The sequence below is a fragment of the Chlorocebus sabaeus genome, chromosome 7, assembly GCF_047675955.1.
Source record: "Chlorocebus sabaeus isolate Y175 chromosome 7, mChlSab1.0.hap1, whole genome shotgun sequence".
Lineage (NCBI taxonomy): Eukaryota > Metazoa > Chordata > Mammalia > Primates > Cercopithecidae > Chlorocebus > Chlorocebus sabaeus.
The window spans coordinates 49,442,791-49,465,839 of NC_132910.1; the positions used below are offsets into that span (position 1 = coordinate 49,442,791).

Genomic DNA, 23,049 nt, shown 5'->3' on the forward strand with positions numbered 1-23,049 from the left:
ATTAGCAAGAAAACAAACAATCCCATCCAAAAGTGGGCTAAGGACATGAATAGACAATTCTCAAATGAAGATATACAAATAGCCAACAAACACACAAAAAAAAGATCAGCACTACAAAGTGATCAGGTAAATGCAAATCAAAACCACAATGTGATACCACCTTACTCCTGCAAGAATGGCCATAATCAAAAAATAAAAAAAAAAAATAGACTTTGGTGTGGATGTAGTGAACAGGGAACACTTTTATATTGATGGTCGGAATGTAAACTAGTACAACCACTATGGAAAACAGTATCGAGATTTCATTTAAAACTTGAAGTAGAACTACCATTTGATTCAGCGATCCCACTACTGCTTATCTACCCACAGGAAAAGAAGTCATTATATGAAAAAGATACTTGCACATGCATGTTTATAGCAGCACAATTCACAATTGTAAAAATGTGGAACCAACCCAAATGCCCATCAATCCATGAGTGGATAAAGAAACTGTGGTATATGTCTACAGTGGAATACTACTCAGCAATAAAAAGGAATGAATGAATGGCATTTACAGAAACCTCGATGAGACTAGAGACTATTATTCTTAGCGAAGTAACTCAGGAATGGAAAACAAAACATCTTATGTTCTCACTCATATGTGGGACCTAAGCTACGAGGAAACAAAGGCATAAGAATGACACAAAGAACGTTGAAGACTCAGGGGGAATGGGTGGAAGGAGATGAGGGATAAAAGACTACAAATTGGGTGCAGCGTATACTGCTGGTACGATGGGCGCACCAAATCTCACAAATCACTGCTAAAGAATTTACTCATGTGACCAAACACTACCTTATCCCCAATAACCTATGGAAATTAATAAAAAAAAAAAAAACTAAGTGGCAAAACAAATGGACCAATACAATACATAAAATAGTGTAATATGTATACACACAAACATGTTGATAATAAAAATTAAACATAAATCAATTGATACTACAATTAAATACAAGGTTTACTAGACTTAATTTTTAAAAACCAGACATGTTTAGGGTCTATATTTCACTCTTGATTTTAGACTTTGTCAAAGACTCTATAAACTGAGTCTTAGTTACACCTATAGGTAGTTTTAAATTGTCAACAAGAATAGCAAGTTTACTGAGTCCTTACTGTGTGCCAGAAGATATTCAAAGTGTTTTTTGGTTCACTTAGTATTTGCAACAACACTTTTAGGTATGTACTATTATAGTATTCATTTTGCTAAGCACAAAGAGTTTAAATAACTTGCCGAAGATCAGTGGCAGAGCAAAAACGTATATTCAAACACTCTGAGTCTAAAGATCATGCCAATAATCACCATGCTAGGCTTCTCAATATCTACAGTGAAGAATAAACACTATAATTCTGGCTGGGTGTGGTGGCTCACGCCTGTAATCCCAGCATTTTGGGAAGCTGAGGCAGGTGGATCACAAGGTCAGGAGTTTGAGATCAGCCTGACCAACATGGTGAAACCCCATCTCTACTAAAAATACAAAAATTAGCCAGGCATGGTGGTGTGTGCCTCTAACCCCAGCTATTCAGGAGGCTGAGGAAGGAGAATCCACTTGAACCCAGGAGGCGGAGGTTGCAGTGAGCCGAGACCGCACCATTGCGCTCCAGCCTGGGCAACAGAGCGACACTCCATCTCAAAAAAGAAAAAAAAAACTATAATTATTTTTATCTAAATGTCAGGTTACTACGAATAATGAACTGTTAGTACATTTTAAACAAAATATAGCAGAAATGTTCTAAAAACTATTAACATTCATAATGGATTTAAAATATACTTAGCACTTAAAATAGTTAAGATGATAAATTTAACATTACGTGTTTTTTACCACAATTAAAAATATATACTGGGTGTGGTGGCTCACCCCTGTAACCCCAATGCTTTTGGAAGCAGAGGCAGCGGCATCAATTGTACCCAGGAGTTCAAGATCATCCTGGACAATAAAGTGAGACCTTGTCTCTATGAAAAATGTTTTAAAAATAGCGAAGTGTAATGGCCCATGCCTGTGGTCCCAGCTACACAGAAGGCTGAAGCAGGGGGATCACTTGAACCCAGGAGGATAAGGGTGCAGTAAGCCATAACTGCACCATTGCATTCCAGCCTGGGCAACACAGTGAGACCCTATTTCAAATACATACATACATACACACACACAAACACACACACACACACATATGAAATATACACACACATATATATTTATGTATACCTATATCAGACTAAATGAACAACAGAAATAGAATAGACTAAAGAGAACAACAGAAATTAAAGACAAATATCAAAGGTTGATGACAGAAACTCAAACTGAAAGTCTAGAAATCTCACAACTTAAAAAATTAATTTAGAATACATGTAGGTATGTTAAACTTGTTCATTATTAAATGAACTGGTAAGTTTAATGAAAAATAAATTAAATTGACAGAAACTAGAGAGCTGTTTTGAGAAGGCCATCAGATGCACTACTAGGAGCTGTGGGAGCAAAATACAATAAAAGAAAAATGTCTATAAGTTAATGATATGTGAATAGGAAGTACCATGATGGGTCTGAAATTTTGCCCTACTTCATGTTACTAAGGTGACCTGCCACAGTTTTACAGAAAAATGCAAAACTCCTGAGTCAGAGACAAAGGACTTTATTCCTTATGGCATAAAAAACAGCATGAGAACAGCACACTTGCATCAGTCCTCCTTGCCCTAAAGTCCTACTGGGGACAAGGCAGATGGGGCAAAATAAATACCAGCACACAAAATGGGAGAAAACCTATGAGCTCTGGGAACCTGAATCTTTTATAATGAGCAGTAAGCACACCCTTTGCTGAGGAGGGAGACACTGTATCTTCGAAGGCTGTTTGCTGTACAATCATCCTTAAAAAGGAGGTGCAAGCAGGCCGGGCGCGGTGGCTCAAGCCTGTAATCCCAGCACTTTGGGAGGCCGAGATGGGTGGATCACGAGGTCAGGAGATCGAGACCATCCTGGTTAACACGGTGAAACCCCATCTCTACTAAAAATACAAAAAAATTAGCCGGGCGTGGTGGCAGGCGCCTGTAGTCCCAGCTACTCGGGAGGCTGAGGCAGGAGAATGGCGTGAACCCAGGAGGCGGAGCTTGCAGTGAGCCGAGATAGTGCCACTGCACTCCAGCCTGGGTGACAGAGCGAGACTCCGCCTCAAAAAAAAAAAAAAACAAAAAAAAAAAAAACAAAAAAAAAAAGGAGGTGCAAGCAAAGGTGTGTAGAAACACAAAACACACAGAGAATTGTCTCTTAATGATAAAAAAAAGAATAAAAATAGATGTTTACACAGAAAATAAACTTATTTGAGCACAGTTACATAGAAAACCCTCAGAAAAATAAGTTTTAATAAACATTAAAAACCTGAAAAAATTAATATCTAAATTATAAGAATTAATCCCACAAATATAAATTGTATGTATAATAAAACAAATAACAATTCATGTATCAGCAATTAAGGGCAACAGATTTCAAAGTAGTTATATAACAATTCTTACCTTTAAATGGTTACACATATTTTTTCTGGTTTTTGTTTTTCATTGTTCTCTTAAAATCACACTATACATCTTAAAACTGTACTATATAAAATTCAGTTATAACTTTCACTGAATTGAAATATGAATGTCTACAGTTTTCACCTATTGGTCTTGACAGAATTCCATATGTAGTGCCATTCCAAGATGGCTGAATAGGAACATCTCTGGTCTGCAGCTCCCAGCGTGACTGACGCAGAAGGTGGGAGATTTCTGCATTTCCAACTGAGGTACCTGGTTCATCTCATTGGGACTTGTTGGACAGTGGGTGCAGCCCATGGAGGGCAAGCTGAAGCAGGGTGGGGCATCGCCTCAACCAGCAAGTGCAACAGGTTGAGGGATTTCCCTTTCCTAGCCAAGGGAAGCCATGACAGATTGTACCTGGAAAATCGGTTCACTCTAGCCCAAATACTGCACTTTTCCCATAGTCTTAGCAACAGGCAGACCAGAAGATTTTCTCCCATGCCTGGCTTGGTGGGTTCCATGCCCACAGAGCTTTGCTCACTGCTAGCGCAGAAATCTGAGATCAACCTGCCAGGCTGCAGCCAGGCAGGGGGAGGGATATCCACCATTACTGAGGCTTGAGTAGGTAAACAAAGTAGCCGGGAAGCTCAAACTGGGCAGAGCCCACCAGAGCTCAGCCAGGCCTACTGCCTCTATAGACTGCACCTCGGTGGGCAGATAATAGTGGAACAAAAGGCGGCAGACAGGTTCTACAGACTTAAACGTCCCTGTCTAACAACTCTGAAGAGGGCAGTGGTTCTCCCAGCACAGCATTTGAGCTCTGAGAATGGACAGACTGTCTCCACAAGTGGGACTCTGACCCCCGCGTAGCCTAACTGGGAGACACTTCCCAGTAGGGGCTGACAGACACATCATACAGGCAGGTGCCCCTCTGGGATGAAGCTTCCATAAAAAAAGATCAGGCAGCAATATTTGCTGTTCTGCAATATTTGCTTTTCTGCAGCCTTTGCTGGTGATACCCAGGAAAACAGTGTTTGGAGTGGACCTCCAGCAAACGCCAACAGACCTGCAGCTGAGGGACCTGACTATTAAAAGGAAAACTAACAAAATGGAATAGCATCAACATCAACAAAAAGGGCATCCACACCAAAACCCCATCTGTAGGTCACCATCCAAGACCAAAGGTAGATAAAACCACAAAGATGGGGAGAAACCAGAGCAAAAAGCTGAAAATTCTAAAAAGCAGAGCGCCTCTTCTCCAAAGGACTGCAGCTCCCTGCCAGCAACAAAACAAAGCTGAGTGGAGAACGACTTTCACGAGTTAACAAAAGTAGGCTTCAGCAGCTTGGTAATAAGAAACTTCTCCGAGTTAAAGGAGCACATTAGAACCCATTGCAAGGAAGCTAGCTAAAAACCTTGAAAAAAGGTTAGACAAATGGCTAACTAGAATAACCAGGGTAGAAAAGACCTTAAATGACCTGACAGAGCTGAAAACCATGGCACGAGAATTTCATGATGCATGCACAAGCTTCAAGCTGACTCAATCAAGTGGAAGAAAGGGAATCAGTGATTGAAGATCAAATTAATGAAATAAAGTGAGAAGACAATTTTAGAGAAAAAAGAAACAAACAAAACCTCTAAGAAATATGGGACTATGTGAAAAGAACAATTCTACATTTGATTGGTGTACCAGAAAGTGATGAGGAGAATGGAACAAGTTGGAAAACACTCTTCAGGATATTATCCAGGAGAACTTCCTGAACCTAGCAAGGGAAGTGAACATTCAAATTCAGGAAATACAGAGAACACCACAAAGATACTCCTCAAGAAGAGCAACCCCAAGACACATAATTTTCAAATTCAGCAAGGTTGAAATGATGGAAAGAATGTTAAGGGCAGCCAGAGACAAACGTCGGGTTACCCACAAAGGGAAGCCCATTAGACTAACAGTGGATCTCTCCACTGGCAGAAACCCTATAGGCCAGAAGAGAGTGGGAGTCAATATTCAACATTCTTAAAAAGAATTTTCAACCCAGAATTTCATATCCAGCCAAACTAAGCTTCATAAGTGAAGGAGAAATAAAATCCTTTACAGACAAGCAAATGCTGAGAGATTTTGTTACCACCAAGCCTGCCTTACAAGAGCTCCTAGACAAAGCACTAAACATGGAAACAAACAACTGGTACCAGCCACTGCAATAACATGCCAAATTGTAAAGACCACCAATGCTATGAAGAATCTGCATCAAATAATGGGCCAAATAACCAGCTAACATCATAATGACAGGATCAAATTCACACATAACAACATTGATCTTAAATGTAAATGGGCTAAATGCCCCAATTAAAAGACACAGACTGGCAAATTGGATGAAGAGTAAGACGTATCAGTGTGCTGTATTCAGGAGACTTGTCTCACATGCAGAGACACACATAGGCTCAAAATAAAGGGATGGAGGAAGATCAACCAACCAAACGGAAAGCAAAAAAAAAGCAGGGGTTGCGATCCTAGTCTCTGATAAAACAGACTTTAAACCAACAAAGATCAAAAGAGACAAAGAAGGCCATTACATAATGGCAAAGGGATCAATTCAACAAGAAGAGCTAACTATCCTAAATATATATGCACCCAATACAGGAGCACCCCAATTCATAAAGCAAGTCCTTAGAGACCTACATTAGACTCCCACACAATAATAATGGGAGACTTTAACACCCCACTGTCAACATTAGACAGATCAACGAGACAGAAAGTTAACAAGGATATCTAGGACTTGAACTCAGCTCTGCAGCAAGCAGACCTAATAGACATCTACAGAACTCTCCACCCCAAATCAACACAATATACATTCTTCTCAGCACCACATCCCACTTATTCCAAAACTGACCACATAGATGGAAGTAAAACACTCCTCAGCAAATGTAAAAAGAACAGAAACTCTAACAAACTGTCTCTCAGACCACAGTGCAATCAAACTAGAACTCAGAATTAAGAAACTCACTCAAAACCGCACAACTACACAGAAACTGAACAACCTGCTCCTGAATGACTACTGCGTAAATAACGAAACGAAGGCAGAAATAAAGATGTTCTTTGAAACCAATGAGAACAAAGACACAACACACCAGAATCCCTGGGACACATTTAAAGCAGTGTGTAGAGGGAAATTTATAGCACTAAATGCCCACAAGAGAAAGCAGGAAAGATCTAAAATTGACACCCTAATATCACAATGAAAGGAACTAGAGAAGCAAGAGTAAACACATTCAAAAGCTAGCAGAAGGCAAGAAATAACTAAGATCAGAGCAGAACTGAAGGAGATAGAGATATAAAAAAACTTCAAAAAATCAATGAATCCAGCAGCTGCTTTTTTGAAAAGATCAACAAAATTGATAGACCACTAGTAAGACTAATAAAGACGAAAATAGAGAAGAATCAAATAGACACAATAAAAAATGATGAAGGGGATATCACCACTGATCCCACAGAAAATACAAACTACCATCAGAGAATACTATAAACATCTCTATGCAAATAAACTAGAAAACCTAGAAGAAATGGACAAATTCCTGGACACATACACCCTCCCAAGACTAAACCAGGAAGAAGTTGAATCCCTGAATAGACCAATAACAGGCTCTGAAATTGAGGCAATAATTAATAGTCTACCAATCAAAGAAAGTCCAGGACCAGACAGATCCACAGTTGAATTCTACCAGAGGTACAAAGAGGAGCTGGTACCATTCCTTCTAAAACTATTCCAATCAATAGAAAAAGAGGAAATCCTCCCTAACTCATTTTATGAGACCAGCATCATCCTGATACCAAAACATGGCAGAGACACAACAAAAAAAGAGAATTTTAGACCAATATCCCTGATGAACATTGATGTAAATATCCTCAATAAAATACTGGTAAACTGAATCCAGCAGCAAATCAAAAAGCTTATCCACCAAGATCAAGTTGACTTCATCCCTGAGATGGAAGGCTGGTTCAACATATGCAAATCAATAAACATAATCCATCATATAAACAGAACCAAAGACAAGAACCATATGATTATCTCAATAGATGCAGAAAAGGTCTTCAACAAAATTCAACAGCCCTTCATGCTAAAAACTCTCAATAAACTAGGTATTGATGGAATGTACCTCAAAATAATAAAAGCTATTTATGACAAACCCACAGTCAGTATCATACTGAATGTGCAAAAACGGGAAGTATTCCCTTTGAAAACTTGCACAAGACAGGGATGCCCACTCTCACCACTCCTGTTCAACATAGTGTTGGAAATTCTGGCCAGGGCAACCAGGCAGGAGAAAGAAATAAAGGGTATTCAATTAGGATAAAGGGCATTCAATTAGGAAAAGAGGAAGTCAAATTGTCTCTGTTTGCAGATGACATGATTGTATATTTGGAAAACCCCATTATCTCAGCCCAAAATCTCCCTAAGCTGATAAGAAACTTCAGCAAAGTCTCAGGATACAAAATCAACGTGCAAAAATCACAAGCATCTTATACACCAATAACAGACAGACAGACAGCCAAATCATGAGTGAACTCCATTCACAATTGCTACAAAGAGAATAAAATACCTAGGAATCCGACTTACAAGGGATGTGAAGGACCTCTTCAAGGAGAACTACAAACCATGGCTTAACAAAATAAAAGAGGAGACAAACAAATGGAAGAACATTCCATGCTCATGGATAGGAAGGATCGATATTGTGAAAATGGCCATACCGCCCGAGGTAATACATAGATTCAATGCCATCCCCATTGAGCTACCAATGACTTTCTTCACAGAATTGGAAAAAACTACTTTAACGTTCATATGGAAGCAAAAAAGTGCCCGCATTGCCAAGACTAAGCAAAAAGAACAAAGCTGGAGACATCATGCTACCTGACTTCAAACTATACTAGAAGGCTACAGTAACCAAAACAGCAAATATAGTACTGGTACCAAAACAGAGATATAGACCAATGGAATAGAACAGAGGCCTCAGAAATAACACCATACATCTACAATCATCTGATCTTTGACAAACCTGACAAAAACAAGCAATGGGGAAAGAATTCCCTATTTAATAAATGGTGCTGGTACAACTGGCTAGCCATATGTAGAACAATGAAATTTCATCCCTTCCTTACAGCTTATACGAAAATTAATTCAAGATGGATTAATGACTTAAAAGTTAGAACTAAAACCATAAAATCCCTAGAAGAAAACCTAGGTAATACCATTCAGGACATAGGCATGGGCAAGGACTTCATGTCTAAAACACCAAAAGCAACGGCAACAAAAGCCCAAATAGACAAATGGGATCTAATGAAACTAAAGAGCTTCTGCACAGGAAAAGAAACTATCATTAGAGTGAACAGGCAACCTACAGAATGGGAGAAAATTTTTGCAATCTACCCATCTTACAAAGGGCTAATATCCAGAATCTACAAAGAACTTAAACAAATTTACAAGAAAAAAACACCACCATCAAAAAGTGGGCAAAGGATATCCTCAAAAGAAGACATTTATGCAGCCAACAGGCACAAAAAAATGATCATCATCACTGATCATTAAAGAAATGCAAATCACAACCACAATGAGAAACCATCTCATGCCAGTTAGAATGGTGATCATTAAAAAGTCAGAAAACAACAGATGCTGGAGAGGATGTGGAGAAATTGGAAAGCTTTTACACTGTTGGTGGGAGTGTAAATTAGTTAATCATTGTGGAAGACAGTGTGGTGATTCCTCAAGGAACTAGAACTAGAAATACCATTTGACCTAGCCATCCCATTACTGGGTACATACCCAAGGGATTATAAGTCACGGTAATATAAAGACACATGCACATGTATGTTTATTGCAGCACTATTCACAATAGCAAAGACTTGGAACCAATTCAAATGTTCATCAATGATAGACTGGATTAAGCAAATGTGACACATATACACCATGGAATACTATGCAATCATAAAAAAGGATGAGTTCATGTCCTTTGCAGGGACATGAAGCTGGAAACCATCATTCTCAGCAAACTAACACAAGAACAGAAAACCAAACACCACATGCTCTCACTCATAGGTAGGAACTGAACAATCAGAACACTTGGACACAGGGTGGGGAACATCACACACTGAGGACTGTCGTGGGGTGGTTGGCAGGGGGAGTGATAGCATTAGGAGAAATACCTAATGTAAATGACGAGTTGATGGGTGTAGCAAACTAACATGGCACATGTATACCCATGTAACAAACCTGCACATTGTGCACATGTACCCTAGAACTTAAAGTATAATGAAAGATAAATAAAATAAAATAAAATCATAATAAAAAAAGAATTCCATGTGTCACACAGAACTTTCTCCAAATTAGAAAGCTTTCCATTTTAAAATCAATTGTCTAGTTTATTTTCCCTAAGTCTTTACTTCCCGGTATTAAGCATCTTCATTTTTTTCAAATGTTCTTTGGGTTACATGGTTTAAACTTACGTGCCTTCACCATTCTGATCACCTTCCCATGAACACATCCCCAGAGCATATGTTTTCAAACACTATATTTTTCATCTCTAGAAATTCAATTTGTGTTTTTTATTTCTGCCATTTCTCTATTACTTAATATGTTCAATATTTCTCCTACTTTCCTTAACATATGGAATATGGTTATAATAACTATTTTACATCCTTTTCTATTAATTATAACATGCAATTTCAAGAGAACCCTAAGAGTTTGATAGTCAACATAAAGAATATTATTTTGGTATGAATGTATTACCTGATAATCAGCAGGCCCAGGGGTAGCAGAAGCTTCTTTCTGAACCAAGAAGAAAGTCCGAGGAGCAGAAGAACCAAATGCACTTTTCTTCTGTTTCTTTGAGCAGATATTTCTAACACTGGCAATTATAGTATTGTTCAAGATATTATAAAACCCAGGACCTAAAATTATTAAAAGTATCATATATAAGAATAAGCATGCTGTTATATGCATCTTTTGAACTGAGTAATTTTTAATTAAGGGCTTTTTATTTAGAAAAAACCCTCACGTATTTCTGGCATAAATGCAAAATGGCATAGTCACATTTTAAAATTTAGTCAAATTTTTATACAGTTAACATACACTTGCAGATATGGTTTGGCTGTGTCCCCACCCAAATCCCAGCTTGAATTGTCTGTAGTTCCCACAATTCCCATGTGTCATGGGAGGAACCTAGTGGGAGGTAATTGAATCAAGGGGGTGGATCTTTTCCATGCTGTTCTTGTGATAGTGAATAAATATCATGAGATCTGATGGTTTTAAAAATAGGAGTTTCCCTCTACAACCTCTCTTCTCTTGTCTGCTGTCATGTGAGACATGCCTTTCACCTTCTGCCATGATTGTGAGGCCTTCCCAACCATGTGGAACCATAAGTCCATTAAACATCTTTCTTTTGTAAATTGCCCAGTTTGGGGTATGTCTTTATTAGCAGAATGAAAACAGACTAATACAATAAATTGGTACCAGTAGAGTTGAATACTGCTGTAGATACCCGAAAATGTTGAAGCAACTTTGGAACTGGGTAACAGGAAGGGGTTGGAACAGTTTAGAGGGCTCAGAAGAAGACAGAAAAATGTGGGAAAGTTTGGAACTTCTTAGAGACTTGTTGAATCGCTTTGACCAAAATGCTGATAGCGATATGCACAATAAAGTCCAGGCTGAGGTGGCCTCAGATGGAGATGAGGCACTTGTTGGGAACTGGAGCAAAACTGACTTTTGTTATGTTTTGGCAAACAGACTGGTGGCATTTTGCCCCTGTCTTAGAGATTTGTGGAACTTTGAACTTGAGAGACATGATTTAGGCTATCTGGCAGAAGAAATTTCTAAAGAGCAAAGCATTCAAGATGTGACTTGGGTGCTGTTAAAGGCATTCAGTTTTATAAGGAAAGCAGAGCACAAAAGTTCACAAAATTTGCAGCCTGATAGAAAAATGTGATAGAAAAAGAAAAACCCATTTTCTTAGGAGAAATTCAAGCTGGCTGCAGAAATTTGCATATGTAATGAGAAGCTGAATGTTAATCCCCAAGGCAATGGGGAAAATGTCTCCAGGGCATGTCAGAGGTCTTCATGGCAGCCCCTCCCATCACAGGCCCAGAGGCCTAGGAGAAAAAAGTGATTTTGTAGACTGGGCCCAGGGTCCTGGTGCTATATGCATCCTAAGGACTTGGTGCCCTGCATCCCAGCCACTCCAACCATTGCTAAAATGAGCCAACATAGAACTCAGGTTGTGGCTTCAGAGGGTGCAAGCCCCAAGGCTTGGCAGCTATGTATGGAAATTCCTGTATGTCCAAGCAGAAGTTTGCTGCAGGTGTGGGGGCCCTTATGGAAAACCTCTGCTAGGGCAGTGCAGAAGGAAAATGTGGGGTCAGAGTCACCATACAGAGTCCCTCTTGAGGCACCACCTAGTGGAGCTGTGAGAAGAGGGCCACTGTATTCCAGACCCCAGAATTGTAGATTTACCGACAGCTTGCACCATGTGCCTGGAAAAGCTACAGACAAAACACCAGCCCATGAAAACAGCCAGGAGGGAGGCTGTATCCTGCAAAGCCTCAGGGCTGGAGATGCCCAAGACTGTAGGAACCTACCTCTTGCATCAGCATGACCTGGATGTGAGACATGGAGTCAAAGGAGATTATTTTGGAGCTTTAGGATTTGACTGCCCCGCTGGATTTCAGACTTGCATGGGGCCTGTAGCTCCTTTGTTTCTGTCAATTTCTCCCACTTGGAATGGGTGTGTTTACCCAAGGCCTGTACCCCCATTGTATCTAGGAAGTAACTAACTTGCTTTTGATTTTACTGGCTCATAGGTGGAAGGGACTTGCCTTGTCTCAGATGATACTTTGGACTGTGGACTTCTGAATTAATGCTGAATGAGTTAAGACTTTTGGGGACTGTTGGGAAGGCATGGCTTGTTTAGAAATATGAGGACATGAGATTTGGGAGGGGCCTAGGGTGGAATGATATGGTTTGGCTCTGTCCCCACCCAAATTTCATCTTGAATTGTAGCTCCCACAATTCTTATGTGTCTTGAGAGGAACCGGGTAGGAGGTAATTGAATCATAGGGGTGGGTCTTTCCCATGTTGTTCTCATGATAGTGAATAAGCCTCACAAGATCTGATGGTTTTAAAAACAGGAGTTTCCCTGCACAAGCTCCCTTCTCTTGTCTGCTGCCAAGTGAGACATGCCTTTCACCTTCCACCATGATTGTGAGACATCCCCAGCTACATGGAACTGTAAGTCCATTAAAACTCTTTCTTCTGTAAATTGCCCAGTCTTGGGTATGTCTTTATCAGCAGCATGACCACGGGCTAATATACTTGCCATATGACCAGAAATTCTATTTCTAGGTATTTTCCCAAAAGAAATGAAAGGAACCCAAGTGTCCATCAGCTGATGAATAAGTAAAGAAAATGTGCTACACCCAAACCATGGAATACTACTCAGCAATAAAAAAGAAGGATAAACACAACAATATAAATGAATCTCTAAAATATCATAAGTAAAAAAAGGCAGACTCAAAAGCTTGAATAATATATAATTCCATTTTTATGTAAATTTAGAAAAGATAAAATCATAGCAGTAGAAACAGTTCGTAGGGCCAGAGTGGGAATAGAGATTAACTGCAAAGGAACATGAAGAAACTTTTTAGGAATGATTAAAGTGCTCCAAAACATTACTGTAATTGTGATTGCCTCACCACATACATCTACCAAAACTCATCAAATTGTACATTGAAATGAATAATTTTTATCATGTATTTGGTATATCTCAGAGCAGAAATAAATAAATAAATCTCAACACTAAGTTTTCAAATAATAATACAGCAGCATTAAAATAAATTTGACAAAAAAAATTAATATATCCTATCATTTGACCTCCCTGTCACAAAAGTTATTTTAATTTTTGCCTTTTACTTTTCTGTGCATATTCATAACCTGGAATATTTTCCACAGTGGTAGTCTGAGTGAATTTAGGTTCATATATTTTTCATTCAAAATAATACAACTTTCTATGCTGTTGAAAAGTTTTTATCAAGACAGTCAAATACTTAAAACAAATATTTGAGTATGTTGTTTAAAAAATCAATTCTAGTGAGCAGCAATATCTATCAGATGCAATATGATATGCTTAAAGAACACTTAACTTGGTTGTAATCATGTTATCTGCATTCTACTAAATTAGTCCTGCCACTAAATAGATACGAAACTTCACTTAAATCTCATTTGTTTTTCTGGGCTTCAAGTTCCTCATCTAAAAATAATAGGAATTGATTAGATCAGTATCTGTCCAAGAACAATCTACAAGATAAGGGGTTTACAACTAAATGTAAATTGACTATTTCACTAAGCATTTTGTAACTAGTCCTTCCTAATGAAGAGAGTGCTGTGTTGATTTATGTTCTGGTAGGACCTCTTCTCATCACAGGCAGGAAACAGTTGACAAAAGAGTGTCATTGGTTAGTACTGCGTTAGATGTCACTTTGGTTCATTCCAGATCAAAAAGTGATTAAATCTTTCTGCATAGAAATACCCTTCATACTTCTGACACATATAAGATTTCTCTCTAAGTGTAAACAAACTCTTCCCAATTTTTCAAATATTCCAGTTCTATTCTATTCCCTAAAAATATCTATGAAAATTCTCTTGTGCCAACTCTCAAAAAACCTAAGGGCTAATACATATTATTCCTGCTGCCTTTCAACATTCTTCCAGTGATAATGTTTAGGAATATGATAAACAGAAAGTATAATGAAAACTATTTGAGCCACCACTTAAGATATACAAATAACAAGTAACTATGTCAAATCTATCTCCCTTCTGGCTCAAGAGCATAACATAGCACTTTGCAGGAGAGCTTAAGTACTTAATATAGCATGCTCAGGGCTAGGGACCTCAGACATATACATCTCAGGTACTACCCCATTAAGCTTCTGACTTGGAAAGCCATTCTGATCATATGGTTCACTCACATTAGAACTTTCTTATATTTATCTTAGAGTCATTAAGTGTAGAAATGCCCAGGAACCCCAGATGAGATCTGCTATGGGAGAGTTAAAAGGTTTAGGGGTGCCTTATAACAGCAAACATTCTGGAGCTCCACATTAGGTGGTCAAATCTGCTCTATGACTGCTTTAAAAGTCCAATTCATTACTGTACTCTAATAATTACATGAAAAGAAATCATATTTCCATGACGACCATTCTTACTAATCCTTAAAACATGTAAGATTCTAGATTACATTTTAGAGGTCATTCTTAATTTAACTTGCCCTTTATAAATAAACTAACTTTGAAGAATATATAATATTTTATTTGTAATATACTAGACCATCAAACTGACAGTAAGACCCAATCTTAGAGAAACTGGGTGATGCACTAAGTTAATATTTAGAAATAATTTGGATTTCAGATTCATGATATATAAATAAGTAACTCAAAATCAAAGCTGTTGGAACTTTAAACGATTTTGAGCCTTAAAGGATTGTGTATATGCAACCTGAATCACATGACAGACAGCTGTAACTTTTGTTCCTCTGATTATAGATTCACCTTTTCTTTACCCACATTTTTTTCTAAAATACTGTAAAATACTAAAAAGTGCCAGAGAAGACCCCTTGCCTCTCCACTATTGATCTTGATTATAGCTTAACTTTCCTTTTACTTCTCTGACACAAAGATCTCATGACTATCACACTGTCTAAGATGGAATATTAAATACACTCTTTTAAATTGGAAAAGGAAAACAGCTATAGCTAAACTGCTATAACTAATCAAATTGCTATAACTCATAAACCAGCTTTTTTAAAAAAAGTTATAATCCTATTAAATTTCTTTATTTTCTGACTATAAAAATATAAGAGCAAGACCTTTTCACCTTTGGAGCACTGACCCCATTCCTTTGGAGTCTGTGTTACTTGAATAGCTATTCTAACCTTTGCACTTGAATAAACTCTCTTAAACTGGATTCTGACCCTTTTGATTATTTCAACTTTACAATGATAAACACTACTGAGCTAACCTCAAATGGCACTCTTAAAGTAGTTGTACTTCAACATAGAGGCTCAGAGTTCCAAGACCAACTGTTTCAAGAGGCCCAGGTCAATCTGTAAAGCAAATGGTTTTATCTGAGAAGTGCTAGAATGTCACTTCCACTCCATGCATTGGTCAAGAAAGCACCAGGGCTAGTCAAGACTGAAGGGGAGAAGAGAGACTCAATCTCTCCATGGAATGAGTAGCAAACAATTATACTAAGTGTATTACTATAACCAAACTCTAAAATTTGTGGCAGTGACTTTGGAATCAGGCAATCAGTCAGAAAGTAGAGCAACCTGATGAGTTAGAATAAAGGCCTTGAGGAGACTGTTGGTGATGACTTGAAAGACAGTGAGGAAAATGTTATTAGAGGATGGAGAAATGATAACTGGTATTATGCAATGGCAGAAATTTTAACAACACTAACGCTTGAGGTAATGAAGAAAATACCTAATGAACTGCTGGATTCTAACTAAGGAAATGTCCAGGCTGAATGTCAAAGTGCCAATAGTTCCTTTTATCCATGTGTGAGAAGGTATAGATAGAAGGGAAAGAGTTTACAGTGTTCAGTTTTCTAGAACTACCATTTGATCCAGCAATTCCATTACTAGGTATATACCCAAAGGAATATAAACTGTTCTGTTACAAAGACACATGCACATGTATGTTCATTGAGACACTATTCACAACAGCAAAGACATGGAATCAACCTAAATGCATGTCAATGGTAGACTGGATAAAGAAAATGTGGTACATATACACCATGAAATACTATGCAGCAATGAAAAAGAATGAGATCATCTCCTTTGCAGAAACATGGATGGAGCTACAGGCCATTATCCTTAGCAAACTAACACAGAAACATAAGACCAAATACCACATGTTTGCACTTATAAGTGGGAGCAAAATAATGAGAACACATGGACACATAGAGAGGAACCACAGACAATGGGGCCTACCAATGGTGGAGGGTGGGAGGAGGGAGAGAATCAGGAAAAATAACTAATGGGTACCAGGGTTAATATCTGGTGATGAAATATTCTGTACAAGAAACCCCCATGACACAAATTTACCTATATGACAATCCCACACATGTGCCCCTGAACCTAAAATAAAAGTTAAAAATAAATAAATAAAAAGTAATAAAGTGTTAACTTTTCAAGGAGAATGTATAAGAAATAGAAAGGAACTAGAATTTCCTAGATTTGAAAATAAACTGTTTTTTATCCCCAGTCTATCCAGACAGTCTATCCAGACAACAAAAATCTCTCATAGTAAGAAGTGGCTTAAAGGCAAACACATAAAGCAGGATTTGGCTGTAAGATCTTTTGTTTAATTTTTAGAAATAGTTATGGTAATCCCTCATAGAATCTCTCGAAAAGGGGCCTTAAGAATCTTAAGGTCTTGTATCCTAGACCCTTTTCACTTAGACAATGGTGCCCTAACAACCTAAGGGTGTTAAAAACATAATAGTCTCAAAGGTGATACAAAAGAGACAAAATAGACAAAGGTGATACAAAACATGTAACAGTCTCACAGGTGATTTTAAAAAGTTTTCTAAGAAAATGTAAGTGTGGCTTTTACCTAGTGGATTTGATTATAATTAATTATAAATTAATACAATCAGAAATTCAAAGGTTTTATAAGAATAAAAGAGACAATGAGAGTAAAAATGAAAAGAAGCTGATAGAAGCAGGCTGAGAAAGCTACAGCTGCAAACACAGCCTATTTCATAGAGAAAAATGATAACTCAGAGAAGAACCAAGAGCCTAAAAGGCAGAACAAAGAACCACAGAAAATCATTCCCCCAGAGAGCCTTACTGGATCCTCATCAAGGAAATGCTAATATGTGCCCAGCTGAATTTCAGAATTGCTATGGTACTGTGACTGTTGTGGGCCTCCAGTTTTCCCTTTTCCTGAATAGGAGTGTCTGATCAGATCATCCTATATCTCTCCCACCACCTTATGGTGGATGAAACAACCTTCTCTTTGGTTCACAGTTCTGCTTATAGAGAAGGAGCTGTACCTTAAGAACCACACACAAGAATCCTCATCTGCACCTATACCTAACTTAGATGACAAGATCCGGGGCTGGGAGTTGTGGCTTATGCTTGTAATGCCAATACTTTGAGAGCTGAGGTGGAAAGATCATTTGAGGTTAGGAGTTAAAGAACAGCCTGGGTAACAAAAGGAGGCCTCATTTCCACATTTCTTTTTCTTTTTTTTTTTTTTTTTTTTGAGACCGAGTCTTGCTCTGTGGCCCGGCTGTAGGGCAGTGGCACGATCTCGGCTCACTGCAAGCTCCGCCTCCCGGGTTCAAGCGATTCCCCTGCCTCAGCCTCCCCAATAGCTGGGTCTACAGATGTGCACCACCACGCCCAGCTAATATTTGTATTTTAGTATAGATGGGGTTTCACCACGTTGGCCAGAAAGGTCACGATCTCCTGACCTCGTGATCCACCTGCCTAGGCCTCCCTAAATTATGGGATTAAAGGTGTGAGCCACTGTGCCCGGCCAAATTTTTTTTTTAAATAGCCAAGCATTGTAGCAGGCGCCTGTAGTTCCATCTACTCAGAGGGCTGAAGCAGGAGGATCCTTTGAGCCAGGAGCTGGAGGCTGCAGGGAATTATGATCTCACCACTGCACTCCAGCCTGGATGACAGAGAGAGAGATCATGTCTCAAAATATTTTTTAAAAAATGATCCTGGACTGTGAAATTATGACATAATTACATGAAACTTTTGGGTCCTTGAGAAGGAGTAGGTGCATGTAGGAACAATGTAAATATTTTTGTGGCCAAGGAATTGATCATATAGTAGATTAAAACTGGCCATCAATTCTTTGCTACTCTTCTCACTGAAAGATAAAATTTCATGTCCTTCCAATCAATATGTGCTACTCTGAGTGACTTAATTAACTAACAGAATGCAGAAGACATGATATCCTGGGAGTTCTGTGGCTGGGTCATAAAAACTTTCGCAGCATCTGGTCAGGTTTCATGGAACCCTAGGCCGCCATGTTAAATGTCAGGCTGCCCTGAGGCAGCCATGCTGGAGCTAAGTACATACTTTGAATAATGGACCCATCTGAGCCTTGCCTTCTAGCCATCCCACAAAATAATGAGATATAAGAGAAAAACCTGTTGTTTTAAGCCACTAAGATTGTTGTACAGCAATAGATACCCAGAACTGTATGTCAGCAATTTTATAATTTATTTTGATTCTATATTCTTAGCTCTGAACACTAGAATATCCACTGAGAATACCAGAACATGTGATTGTAAACCTCTGAAATAAAAAGTTTAACAAAACTGAACATCATAAATTATATTACTAATAGTGACCACATAGTTGATATATTATGTTGTTCATCTGCCAAGAAACAGTCAGAAAATTTACCAAATAAAGAAAAACAATAGAAAATTATAATTAAGATGTGCAGAATGTTAAATTGAAATCTTACTAAAACTGTGTATTATTTTGATTTATCTGTGTTTAATGTATAGTGAATGCTTTAAAAAATGTTGACTTAAAATGACACCAACCATAGGACAAAAAAGAAAACATACTGTCTGGTGTATCCATCTTGTTAAGAACATTAAGTTACTTTATAAAGCCAAAGAGTAGACATACAGAGATAAATTGCTAACCTGGCATTTCCTCTGTCCTGATGTCCTGTGTGAATCGAACAGCACTTTGACCAAATGGAATATTTTTCAGTCCTGATGTTTTCTTCAAGGACTTGAGAGCAGTTCGAGGTTCATTATATGTGCCAGGAGCCGGGGTGATTGATTTCACAGGTAAAAATCTCTAGTGAAGAACGGGAAAATGTGCCAATAAGAAACTATAGTACACTTTGATACTTCATGAGTTAAAAGCTGCCTTTTGAGTAATGTAACATCTGTACTTAATTTATTTCTTAATAGAGTGAAGAAAATGTAGATGAATTAAGATCTTGTACCCATCAAAACATAAAATATATAGCTTTTAGTAAAATCACCTATATACTAATATAGTAATGTATTACGTGCCTTACTAAGGCAGACAGACTTTTAGAAGGAAATAATCTCAACATGAGATTCTAGATGATACTGTAGGGATAATTATCATACTCAAAATATTCTGCCAGTTAATATAAATTAAAAACTATATGATCTAACCCTTTATTTTATGTGATCAAATTATATTTATTGAAAAAGTTCCTCAACATGTATATTCAATTAACTCAACAATATCATTAGATATCTCAAAAAAAAAATCTTAGATTCAGTGGTTTATCAATTCAGTTGAACTTATAAACTTATTAACATATATATAAAATGTTATATATATATAACTATGAACTCATGAGATACAGCATTGTATAATCTTTTTTTTTTTTTTTTTTTTTTGAGATGGAGTCTCGTTCTGTCACTCAGTCTGGAGTGTAGTGGCGTGATCTCGGGTCACTGCAAGCTCCACCTCCCAGGTTCACACCATTCTCCTGCCTCAGCCTCCCACGTAGCTGGGACTACAGGTGCCTGCCACCATGCCCGGTTATTTTTTTGTGTCTTTGGTAGAGAGGGGGTTTCACTGTGTTAGCCAGGATGGTCTCAATCTCCTGACCTCCTGATCTGCCCATCTCAGCCTCCCAAAGTGCTGGAATTACAGGTGTGAGCTAGCATTGTATAATCTTTTTAACTTTTTATTTGAAAATAATTTCAAATTTACAGAAAAGATGAATGAATAAAAGTAATACAGAAAATATGTGTATAAACTTTACCCAGATTCATCCATTATCATGTTACCTCATTTGCCTTTTTTTCTTTGCCAGCTCTATCTCTGTTTTGTCTGTTTGTCCTTCTCTTCTAGTCTCTGTCTCTCTTACTCTACACACACACACACACACACACACACATATTTTGAAAGTTACATATGTCACGGTTCTTCACCCATAAATACTTTAGAACATATTTAGAAAAAAAAAATGTGGATATTTTCTTACATATCCACAGTACAGTTATCAACTTCAGTAAATGTATCAATGATCTAATGCTTTCATGTAATCTAGGATTCATATTCCAAATTCGTCAGCTGATCTAATAAGGCCTCTATTGCATTCTTCCCCTTCAGTACATAATCTAGATTAGAGTCATATTGCTTTAGTCATCATGTCTCTTTTATCTCCTTTAATGTAGGAACATTTCTACAGCCTTCCTTTGTGTTTCGTGATTTTAACATTTTGGGAGAATCACCCTTTTGTATAATAGAATCTTACTTACTTGAGGTTTACCTGATATTGCCTCATAATTATATCCAGGTTATACATTTCTGGACAGACTACTTGGTAGGTGATGCATGGCTTTCCCAGGATATCATATCTGGAGATATGATGTCTGCTGGCCTTCATTGGTAATTTTAATTTTGATCAAATTCAACACTGTCTCTATATTTATAGTAAGTACTTAACATTCTACTGAAAGCAAGTGCTCTCCCTTCTCCTTCAATTATTTACTTCATTATCTAGCTATCTACTTACCTATCTATAGTCGACCCTTGAACAACATGGGTTTGAACAATGTGGTTCCACTTATATACAAATTTTCTTCACTTTCTGCCACCCCTAAGATAGCAAGACCAACCATTCCTCTTCTCCTTCCTCCTAGTCTATTGAATGTAATGACAAGAGCTTTATAGTAATTTACTTCCATTTTATAAATAGTAAATACATTTTCTCTTCCTTGTGATTTTTAATAACATTTTCTTTTTTCTAGCTTACTTTATTGTAAGTATACAGTACATAACACATATAACATACAAAATATATGTGACTTGACTATGTTATTGGTAAGGCTTCTGGTCAACAATGGCCTATTTGTAGCTAAGTTTGGGAGGAGTCAAAAATCATATGCAGATTTTCAAATGCATGGAGGGTTGGCATCCCTAATCTGTGCATTGTTCAGAGGACAACTGTACTTAGTTGTCTATTTATTATCCATATTGACTCATGAATGCCAACATTAATGATTTATAATTTATTATTGAACCAATGGGGGGCACTTCATGTTGTTTCCTATGTCACTGTGATATGCTCTCATCATTATTTTGTTTAGAACTTACTTTCTGACATAAAGTGTTACACTTTCCTCTTCCACCTACCCTGGAATCAGTTATTTCTCTGAGGAATCCTTTTTCTTTCAGTAGGAATAGAATTAGAGACCAAGATCTGGGCACAAGATGTGTCCCTTGCTACTGGGGTATCTTTGCTTCTTGGTTCATTTAGCAGACAGAGCTAGAACATACACACATTCACAGAGAATGAGAGAGAGAAACACACACATACATATATACACTCATACATAGACACATGAACATACATACATTTACATGTGACATATATATGCATATATTCATAAATATAAATATATATTAAAAATCATGAGTTCACATAAAAACCTTCAAATCCATCCCACAAGGTCCTCTTTCACCTCCTCCAATCCATTATTGTATGCACCTTCCTTAACAATGAAAACCATACCTCAGAATATCAACTTTTTTGCTCAAACTTGTGATATATCTAAGACAGTTTTATGATTGCTTTATCCATACCATCTCAATAAATCAACCTACTAAAAATAATTAAGAATTTGTTTCCAATTCTTTTTTTTCTTTTTTCTGAGACAGAGTCTCATTCCTTCACACAGGCGGGATCTCTGGACTCACTGGAACCTCTGCTTCCTGGGTTCAGAAGATTCTCATGCCTCATCCTTCTGAGTAACTGGAATTACAAGTGCATGCCACAATGCCTGGCTAATTTTTGTATTTTTAGTAGAGACTGGATTTTGCCACGTTGGCCAGGCTTGTCTCAAACTGCTGACCTCAAGTAACCCACCCGCCTCATTTGTTTCCATTTGCTTTCAGTTTAGTTATTAACTTTTCCCATTCTTACTGATTTATTTTTATTTTTGAATATATAAAACATTGAAATCTTTCCAAAAGATAAAATACGTATTTTTTTAAAGTGTAGTCAAAGAAGTGTTACGCCCCCTGTTGGGGATGCCGCACCACTTGGGACAGAAAAGTCTCAATTTGCAACATTTGCAGATTTCCATGGTGTAAATACACCCACAGCAGTGGCTAATTTCACACTACCAACGTAATGTCAACCAGCTTGCAAAACTCCTGGAAACTTAACAGTTGGCTCTTGCAAGCCAGTACAAATAAACAGCAGCATACCAGTGCTTGCACTTTACCTCCTCACCATCCCTTGTAGATAACTAACATCATTGTTTTCTGGTTTATCTTCATCGTGTTTATATAGCCAAGTAGTTATGTGTATGTTTTCCTATTTTCCTATATTTCTTAGACAAAAATATAGTACAACATATATGTTCTTTTGAGTTGTGTAAAGTAGGTAAATATTAACACTGCTAAAATAACAATTTATTACTGGAAGTACAAAAAAGGA

The 23,049-nt window shown here is 37.7% G+C and overlaps 1 protein-coding gene across 2 annotated transcripts in view; it reads right to left on the reverse strand.

Moving 5' to 3' along the window:
* Nucleotides 1-23,049, reverse strand: part of STPG2 (sperm tail PG-rich repeat containing 2) — a 663,016-nt gene that overhangs the window by 486,032 nt on the left and 153,935 nt on the right. For both annotated transcript variants that reach the window (XM_073017496.1, XM_073017495.1), the window contains 2 exons: nt 19,253-19,412; nt 10,313-10,473 (listed from right to left, as the gene is read on the reverse strand). In XM_073017496.1, coding sequence (XP_072873597.1) covers nt 10,313-10,473; nt 19,253-19,412 — 321 coding nt within the window. The remainder of the gene's footprint in view (nt 1-10,312; nt 10,474-19,252; nt 19,413-23,049) is intronic.